Genomic DNA, 9,733 nt, shown 5'->3' on the forward strand with positions numbered 1-9,733 from the left:
TTCCGCCTAAGAATAATGGAGGTTTGGGTCTCAAGACCTTTCATCAATTCTCCTCTACGACAACTCTCAGACAGGTAGAAATCCATCCCCGGAAGTCTTGTCTTCCTTTCTGTTTGCGTAGCCGATTGCGGATGAGTATTCACTTGTTGAAAGTCCAAGATCCCTCTTCCAGGTGGAAAAAAACCCTTTTCCCGATTGATTAGCTGAGAAGGAGAGGCTTACCTTCCTTTTCCAGACTTCTTACAGTCAATAATGGATGCATCCGTAACAGTCACTTTTCTGTGCAATTTTTTTCGCGTTACAGTTCTATCTCTTCCTTCCCTACGTTCCGCTCCATGTCGTGGATATGCTACTGGAGCATCGGCACCAGCCAGAAGGCGATGTTTCCACAAGTCCATTGGAAATGGGCGGGAGACGGGTTCGTGGCTTTCTGTGTGGCACCACAAATCCCCTTCTGAGTCAGAATACACGTCTTGCAGAGGTTATTGTGAACACTCTCCCCTTTCCTTCTGAAAATGTTGGCACACCTACGTCGGAGCCTCCAGCTGAGGGACACCTCGAAGCCGTCAGGGACACTGAACTCGAAGGTGGTGAAGCGACCTCTCGACCCGCTTTACCTGACGTCCATTCCAACGTTCGGACGGGTGGAGTATTTTCTCGACTCCTGGTAAGTCGTTCTCTGAATGCATAGACATATTCATCTCTTCTCCCTTCTTGATTGCAGAATCGGCAAGCGGCGACAATTCGGTTGTGTCCACCGTCCACGGAACCTGGTGGTAGATTGCGAGACCTCCCCATGCCCCTGGGACGGGCTATTCAACTCAGTAGACTGGATCGGATCTTTATTGATCATCTGGTGAACACAGCAGAACTGTGGTATGCCGCAAAAGCTGCCAGAGGCTCGGATTCCACCCCTGCGGAGGTGATGGCTCCACGGGAGATGGCTGAAGCTGAAGTTAGAATGAGGTTTCCAGGTTCGTGACAGTTCTTGCCTTGCTCTCTTCGTTTGAAAGGTGAAAAATCCTCGAAGTCGATTTTTTTCCTCCTACTGGTGCAGAATTGGCCGATTTGGAAAAGTGGATTCGAACTCAGTTTGGTGTCTACGTCAAGTCGTTGCTACTCACTGCCGAGGGTAGAGGTGAGTTAAAACTTGATGGGGGAGGAGAGGGATTATTTGTACCCAGCCTTCAACGTAAGCGTTATCCACCTGTAAGTAACTCCTAAAACATTTGAGTAGGCTCCTTTGTCGATGGTGTGGGGCTCTGTCAAAAGTTTTCTAGGCCTTCTTGGTGGCTGTATTAAGTTCACTTCCAGAATAATGAACCTGGCAATGTCTTCAGAAACAATCTAATGCTGCATTGGTGGCAGCAGTATGGAATATGTCTCATGGGTCCCTTTTAAATGACCTTCATTGTGGGGAGCTGAATTCGTCACTTCTTGGCGACCGCACGAAAGTCAGTGGACAGTGAGTCAAATCTGCAGCTCTTCTTGTATTACCGAGGTACGGGAACGATCTAGGTATAGAGGAAGCAGGCATAATCCAAAACCTTCCAAATGGAGGCACACTTTGATATACGAGACGCCTTCACTGCAGAACAGCGCCTAGCCCCGATTACTGCCGAATGGAGTGACAGGTGGACCCACTGAAATTTGTGGAATGCCTCAATAAAACGAGACGGGAACTGCGTAGTAGAATGCAGCTCGTGTTTGGTTCTCTTGATTCCACTCTCCACGACGGTGATGTGGGCTCTGCTGCTAATGTTCCAGACCTTTCAGACTCCTACCCTCGCTAACGTCTCTTTTCCTCACTTTGAAGGCAGTCAACTGGGAGACTTCAATCTCAACTACATCGCGTGTTTTCGCACCACCCACACCTTTCTGGCCTGGCGCAGTCAGTTGGTCGTGCCCTCGGTGATGAACCAGATACTGAATCAACAAAAGGAGGAAGAGGAGGTGGCGAAAGCGGTTTCACTCGAGTCCGTTGCAGAGTCTGTGGAATGTCGGACAGATGAAGCCGAGGATGTTCGGGAAGTGCCGGTAAAGTATCCCCTCACTGTCCATGTGGATTGATGACACCTGATTCCGAGAGTGCTCTCTTCTGAAGTTTCAACTCAACTGGTCTTTAAGTTGAGTGTTTCGGTTTCCCCACTTTCTCCGGTAGGAGTGACGGTACTTGTTGTCTAGTGTTTGCCTCATATTTCCTTTCATCTATTTAAAGCTGTAGTGAGCTTTGATTTCAGTGACGAAACAGACTTCAAACTGACAGGTTTTGGCCTTGACATCACTTTGACAACTACTTGGAAGGAAATGAACTCAGTGATTGGGATGCTCGTTTGTTTTGTAATGAGCTACGCAGTACTTTATGAGACCGCTGAGTTTGCAAAGGAAAAATGCTCTTTCAGTTTATGAAAGTGCAGTGGAGACGGTCGAGGAATTAGTAATTGGGCCGTGTTTGAAAATGCTGTCGGATCAATTTTCTCTGACATGTCGAATGTCCCTTGAGGACTTACTATGGATGGTATCACAAGGAGATAAGGGTGGCGGAAAAATTGACACCTAACTCACACCCTGGAAGAAGATGGAGCGTGATTGTGCTGAAGGTGTTGAAAATGTCTGGTCCTGGTAAGTCAGGTACAGAGGCCCTTGAAAATTCAATCAATTACTTCCACGACTATGAAAAAAGAAGGATTAGCATTGTTGTCAATGAGGCTTGACATTTGCGTTCGAAAATTCTTGAGATCATCCTCTTACACCCCTTCCTGATTGGCTGGCATCGCGTTGGCTGCACTTCAAGGAGCCAAGGTCAATCAGTCATTAGAAGTACACGTGGCTAAGCCGACTGAGTCACCGCGTCATTGCCTCTGTGTTTGCATCCACTCTGAAGTCGATAGAACCAAGTCCACTCGTGCACGGACCGACTTCTCGTCTGAGTTGTTGTGCAGCCTCTGGAGAAGGCGTGTTAGTGAAGTTTACCACACCCTCGTCATAGAAGGTGGTGGGTCATGCCAAAGTTAGGCTTATCGGGAGTTCTACAAGACTACTCTACGATTCCTCAGAACTGACAAATTACGTGCTCTACCTCATCCTCGCCGCTTTCGCAGTCCCTTGATGGCACGCCTCCAAGTGGTGGTGGCCACCATTTCCTGATGTAAGAACAACGGAAGTGCGGATGGCTGTAGTGGCTTGGATGGTCAAACAGCCAGCCAAGCGGATTCATTTCTTTTGTCTGGCTATTGGTTAACGGATTCAACTTTGACCTGACCGTGTTCTCTTTTCCGGTGACCTTTTTTCAGCAACTACCTCCGTTTATGGGGGCAGTGCCATGACTTGGATGCCTCATACCTTTGTGATGACTTGAGTCCTGGAGAGACTAGACAAGGACTTCAATCAGCGTTGATAGGACGCTAAAAGTCAAATCACCTAGGCAGTAGACTCAACGATTTCCATTTTTAAAACTGAAGTTGGATGAAGTGTCGCCCAAGGTTTGATTCTTCTGTCTTCATCCGAATTCGTTGGACACTTTTGCATGAGAGGAGATTCAGCTACGCCTGCTAGATTTGGACCCTCCCTGAAAAAGGAGGGATTCTACCTTGAATGGACGATAGATTTGTGCTGATATGATCACCAGGATTGAGTACTTTCCGTCTGCTTTCTATTTCGACGATAGCTTGTTTGCATCTTCTATTATGTGGCTACTGGAGACGGAGGTCTTCTGAACTCCTCTATGATGCTTGACCCAAGTCACGGACACTTGAAGAACTTTGTCATCATCTCCTTCTCCACCAGCACTATCCTCACTTACGTACTTGCTTTCACAGACCGCCAGCGCCAACACTGTGTCCCCCTCAAAGACGGCCTACGCCATCGCCTGTCCACTCATTCATCCGGGCAAAAAGTTTCCATCCTCCGAACCCGCGGATCAAATCGTCAATAACCTTAAGCAGTAGGTCTTGAGTCTTTGAAGAATAAGTTAATTTCAGCGTGTGGAGATGGAATAGACATGAAGTCGTATGTTGTGGATGGTGCACCTTGCCACCACATTCCACACCTCTTCCAACAGGTGTTGAGAGGATCTTCTGCAGTTTTGGAACTGCGTAATTCACAGTTCATGAAGTTGGCAAGCCCCAAGTATATTGATGGTTTAAAGCACCAAGAAAGTAGTAGAGTGCTGTCACGCTTGCCGTACCGGTTGACTGACATGTGTCGACGCTTCACATGTCCGCACGAACGTGTCTTGCTCTCTTGTGGCACCAAATTGTCGAGGTCATTTGGTGCCTGTTGGCTGTGAGCTCTGTTCAACGACTGCCAAACATGACAGTTTAAGGAGCCTAAACTCAGCATCACTGAGCTTAGAGGAATTAAGTAGTTGCTCCACCATCTGTCCCCTCTCATGAAATGGAATGTTATGCGGGAGAAGGGAGAAGAATTTCACCTCCAACACGTTACCAATTCTCTTCGATCTGGGGCTTGACAAAACCCCTACTCTTAACCTACTAGGTGATCACACTTGAGTCTTAGATTTTATTAATTTCTTCTCTCGAACATCTCAGGAAATATGTTCCAGCTAGACTTATTAGGTGAGTGATAGGCGCTAGTTCGGTTGAATTAGGCTGAAACCTCTGCGGCATGTTTTGTCACCTTTGCTAGCGGCTTCACAATTCCAGCGTTTTCATCAATTCGCTTCATGTGATTTGGTTTTTAAATTTTAATAGTCTTTCAGCTCTTCTAAAAGTGATTTATAGAGGAAAAAATGGCAAAAATGTTTTGATTTTACTTTTGTACGCGTAGACATGGGGCTATCCGTAGGGCCTTACCTGCTGGTGTGTTATATGCTACTGATAAGCTAATTCAGTAGGAATAATTTTCTCCACATTTGAACTGTAGGCTTGGCAATTTTGCCGCGGACCACGGCCGCAGAATGATGAGTCAGTGGGTTAGCGGATTGATGAAATTAGGGAGTAAGTTAATTTTATCAAATGAAATAACTTCTGTTTTTCGTTTTGCATTTGCACCTAATCCACTTCTTCCCATCCCTCCGTTTGTTGCAGACTTTCCTTCCTCAAACCGGCTTACCAAGTAATTTTGCTTGCTGCTGCCTTGTGGCTTTTGTGTGTGCGTACTCCTTAGTTGTGTTTGTTATCTTCTTTGCTTTTAAATCATTGTGAATTACTTTTTGTTGTGAATTTGGCGTGAGCTTCCTCAATGTTCCCACTTTGGAGGAGAAGGTGCTTCTGTCTTATGCCGACAGTCTTTTGCATGCAGAGCTCTTTAGTAAATCCTCCACCTTAAGAATTTGTTTCATACTTCTTAATAAACAGACTAATTGACTTTTGCAGGATGGGGCTTGCTGCCATCAGCTACCATTGGTGAATTTGGAAGTTCTACAAATTCCACTACTTTTTGTTGTCGAGTAAAGATCCAAAAGACACTCAAGTTTAAAGCACATTGATATCTGCCCATCAAAAGTGTTAATTCAGTACCGTTAGTAGTTTTCTTTTAAAAGTGGGAGTTACATAACCGTAGACGTGCCCTTTTGACAAGGCGGTGACTTTCTTTGATCTCTACTTTGGTCTCTGGAAGCCATAGGAGCCACCTTTCTTCCTGCCTCACATTTATCTCCCAACTGCCTACTTTGTGTGTGACAAATCATAAACAGGAATCTAGTGGGGATGAGGATGAGGTGAGGGCAAAGTATCTTCGTTCCATTTTCGAGTACACCGTGAGGTCTGTTGGAGTCACGTCATGCTCTGCCCACAGTTGATAAGACAGATCTGCGTTTCTCGTGTCACATGCAAGCCAAAGATACTACACATGTACTTTTTCGTGCTCCCCTCATGTGGATTTTGTTTTGTCTAGGTCCTAGTTAAGTCAAAGGCACTGTTTCATTCCTAGAAAGGAATTATTAAATCTCTTTTAACAAAATTTCATCGGGGAGCTAGGCGTTCCAATTTGCTTTTCCCTCAGGCGTCTAGGTTTCACTGAATGTCCTTTTTCTCCCTTAAATAATTCAGCCGCATTGTACTTTTCTTTTAGAACCTAGGCGAAAAAATAGCACAATTTTCAACAAAGGTAATCTTTTTTAATCTCTAAATTTGGTTCCATGTCACCACTCGTCTCACTTGTCATTCATGACTAACGCTCTTTGCCTCATGGGTGTGCATGTTTAATTGTGGGGTTTCGCAGTGTCAGATTGGGGTTTGACTAAGGGAAAGGGGCGACTGAAAGGCCGCTTTCTCCGGTGCAGGTATAACCCCCAAAGGTGGAGGGTTCCGCATGGTGATATGGGCATTGCTGTGCTTCTCCCAGCTATGATTGGTCGTAAAACTTAGGGAGGTGCGGCCACACAAGTTTGGTGTCATTGAGGCCTCATTTGACTGGAAAAGTACTGTAAAGGCAATTTTTCTCAACTCCTTTGGAGAGGGAAAAAACTCTAATCCCCAAAGCCTTTGTACACCTTCATCTATCCTGTGGAGGGTTTCATCGTTATTTTCCACTCAAATCCATTTGATTGTAGGTGAGAAGAGCACCCCGGCAACCTCGACATTTGTCACTTCAATGCGTCGTCTCGCTGGCAGTGTGCGTTCAGCTCTGGACACGGGTCAGCCACCCCTCCAACAACCGCCAACATGAAAGGCAGGACCGGAACCAGCATTAACATCATCACCTCCGTGGTTATTATTATTTCTTGATCCCTTTGCTGTCGTGATGCCTTTGTTGTCTTTCGCCTCTTTTTTCCTCTCCTCCCTTTCCCTTTTTGTTGCCAAAGGATTGAACATGTGAAAGAGAGGAACTTAGAGTTATCAATCCCAGTGTGCTCCCATTTTACCCACGTCGTTGTTGATGCTGCTGATCTCATTTGTGCATCTTTGCCTTTTTGTAATTACTTTGTCCACGCTTTAGCGCCTTTTCGACCGAGTTACGGAGTGTGTTTAGGTCAAACTGGGAAATCGTGTCGACCTCTTGCCATTCAGCAGTCGTTACACAGGGATTGAGTAGGTCTACCTGAAACCCTGTGTGTCAGGTAAAACGTTTGTGTCACTCAACAGTAACATCTGTGAAATTTGTACACTAGGTGAATATTTCTATGGGAGGGTTCAACACAACACCATGATGTACGAACGTTGGCAATCTCGCGAAGTTGGCACACACTGGGTACGGAAACAGCTTTCTGCTCTCAATCGCTGTAGGGAAGGTGGAAGGGTGCAATGGATTGTCACGATTCCTCGAGATCGTGTAGGAGGTTGAGGGCTAGCGTTTTGAAGTCTATCCTCCTGTAATTCGAGTGATTGAAACAGCGGACTTTAAAGAGGGTTCGCTTCAAAATGGACGGGTATGTGCTGTGGATAGATGAGGTTGCCTTAAAGCCTTTATTAAAGGCAGAAACGTGGAAGCTATACGATTGCCTCGATGTCTCGGTGTCCAGTTGAAATCGGTAGCTAGTAAGTTCTGACGGGTGCGAGGAGGGTGATGTCGGTTCCATTGTGACCAGAGCGCCTTAAATTTGAGAACAGGGAGGTCAGTGCCTGGGCGCTGCTCGAAACTCCCACAAAGTTTGCGCCTCCTATTCCAATCTCTGCTCTCTGTAATCTTGACTCCAGCCATACACAATGGTTCCTCTCAAACACTGGAGACGTTCTTTAAAGTATTCAGGTCGCCCTTGAATCTAAAATGTACTTAGCTTTAACGGCTTTTCTACCTCTTTTGTCATCTGCGACCTCTGAATTCAGAAATCGAGGGGGAGAGGGTTCACCTGCGTGGAGTTCACTCGCCCCTGTCAAGGGGAAGAGTCGCCACATTAGGTAATGTTTGGTAACTGAGCAATCGTCTACACTGCCACCTTACGATCCCTTTACCCAATTTTTGGTTTGAGAAAAAATACAAAAAGGCAATACGTATCACCAAAATTTGTTATTTATGTAAAAGAAGAGAGGAACGAATTAAAAAAATGTGGTGTTGATTTAATATCACTTGTCGGATATCATGAAGCTGAGCACCCCAGACCGCCTGTCCTTGAAGCAAAGTGGGGAGTTCCAGTCTTTTTTCTCTGATCGGTCTACAAGGATAAGACCAAGGTGAGCAGGACCGCATACACACACAGAGACGTGATGTATATCAAATTTATTACCACAACTGGAGAGAACGGTGGGGCGATTCTCCTCATCGACCTCTCTTAGAGGCAACGTGGCGACCTTTTGCCGTGGGATTGATTTGAGGGACAATCGAGCTTGCTTCAATTGGTCTTCTATCAAGTAGGATCTGGACTGGCCTTCAGGTTCCATGGAATTCTGCATGGTCGATGCCTAAATGCCAGCATGAGAACGCGAGGTCACGTTCACAGGTCTAGTCAAATAGTTAACCACCCAATCACGGAGTCGAGGGTCTCCTTCAACTCCGTCTCATTTGCGATGGAACAATATGAAGATCTACCACACATTTCCCATTCATCGTGAAATAAAGCAGTAGTCGAGCCTGAGTGGTGCGATTCATTGACATGCTCGCTGACTTGAGGTTAAGACGGGCCCGAAGGTGCAGAAACGGCATACGTGACAGCCCCCAGAAATGGTTTAAAAAGGATAACTGAAGACAAGACCCTCCATTCTTCCAAATAAAGAGTTGTGTCCATTCAAGGTTGACGTTTTCGTTTCAAAATGTCTCCTGACTGACCGACGGACGAACTGACGTGTCAAAACTCCCATTTCTCTGGGTGAAACTATTCTAAAGACGCCACAGTTGCTACTGATTTCCACCGGGCATTGTGGATTTTCGCCAATTTTTTGACAGGCGTGTTTGCACAACCCCCTACTTATTTGCTCCTATAAGTAGTACAGACACACTTGATCTTAAAAATAAGATCGCCTCTTCACATCGGCTGTTTATTTGAAAGACTTACTTATTTACAGCCACAAGTATTTGTGACACACTAGTTTTATCACCTTAAGTTCACACGTCACATATATGTGACACGTGCTTTATCGGCTTTTTTGACAACTAGTTACGCCAAATCGCTTGAAGCAAATAGAATGGGTAGGGAAACTGTTAAAATGGTCGCCTCGGTAATCCAAATGCTGAGTTATACCTATTGGTTCAACTTAGGGGACGAAAAGCAGTAAATATTACGCTCCCAAAAGGTATCTTCGGGAAAGAAGCTGGCAAAATAATTTGAAAACGAAAAGAAAAAAAGGTGAAAAATAAGACGACTTAATCGAAAGAAACAATTTTTTGAAAATTTCACAAAGTATGTGCGGTCATTTTACACGTTTGAGTGAGCACATGTGTAATTTAACACATGACGTGGATACAAGGCGTCAAGGGACCGTTGTTAGCTAATTTAAACCTAAGTTAGGATAATTATCATTTGATAACCATGGAGATCACCAAAAACGCTGTCCAATTCTAGCAATTTTGTAGTGACATCCACTTAAAAACGGGAGCGGATTAAGGTAGCCATCGTGGTGGAGATGCCTATAACCTTCCTCCCTCTCCAAGTTTCCACTCTAACGCCCAATTTTCCAGCATTCTGGAAGGTCTCAAAACTCTCGCTCTCGTACAGCTCCCCTGATCGGCCAGTACCAAGGGCGGGTAGACTTTAGATGTGCTAAACATCACTACGTGACCAAGGTCAATCAAAAATTCTTGAATAGATGAGAACGCAGACGCACACTGAAACCCTTAACCTCATTGAATGGTCAGGCTAGGGTGACTAGTCTGGATGTCAAAAGTAGACACATGATAG

General features: G+C 45.4%; 2 protein-coding genes across 2 annotated transcripts in view; one reads left to right on the forward strand and one right to left on the reverse strand. All coding sequences in view use genetic code 11, as the record gives it.

Moving 5' to 3' along the window:
- The window catches only part of EGR_05357 (Late secretory pathway protein AVL9), a gene marked incomplete at both ends in the record, with an annotated part of 19,697 nt that extends 12,056 nt beyond the window's left edge, over positions 1 to 7,641 (forward strand). Inside the window, 8 exons of the mRNA XM_024494606.1 lie at positions 305 to 667; positions 725 to 974; positions 1,058 to 1,138; positions 1,817 to 2,037; positions 3,819 to 3,943; positions 4,885 to 4,958; positions 6,515 to 6,598; positions 7,490 to 7,641. Of these exons, the coding sequence (XP_024350933.1) occupies positions 305 to 667; positions 725 to 974; positions 1,058 to 1,138; positions 1,817 to 2,037; positions 3,819 to 3,943; positions 4,885 to 4,958; positions 6,515 to 6,598; positions 7,490 to 7,641 (1,350 nt within the window). The remainder of the gene's footprint in view (positions 1 to 304; positions 668 to 724; positions 975 to 1,057; positions 1,139 to 1,816; positions 2,038 to 3,818; positions 3,944 to 4,884; positions 4,959 to 6,514; positions 6,599 to 7,489) is intronic.
- A 323-nt stretch (positions 7,642 to 7,964) lies between these two features.
- EGR_05358 (hypothetical protein) overlaps positions 7,965 to 9,733 on the reverse strand; it is a gene marked incomplete at both ends in the record, with an annotated part of 5,055 nt that continues 3,286 nt past the window's right edge. Inside the window, 2 exons of the mRNA XM_024494607.1 lie at positions 7,965 to 8,053; positions 8,126 to 8,300. Of these exons, the coding sequence (XP_024350934.1) occupies positions 7,965 to 8,053; positions 8,126 to 8,300 (264 nt within the window). The remainder of the gene's footprint in view (positions 8,054 to 8,125; positions 8,301 to 9,733) is intronic.

Source organism: Echinococcus granulosus (assembly GCF_000524195.1).
Source record: "Echinococcus granulosus chromosome Unknown EG_S00039, whole genome shotgun sequence".
Lineage (NCBI taxonomy): Eukaryota > Metazoa > Platyhelminthes > Cestoda > Cyclophyllidea > Taeniidae > Echinococcus > Echinococcus granulosus.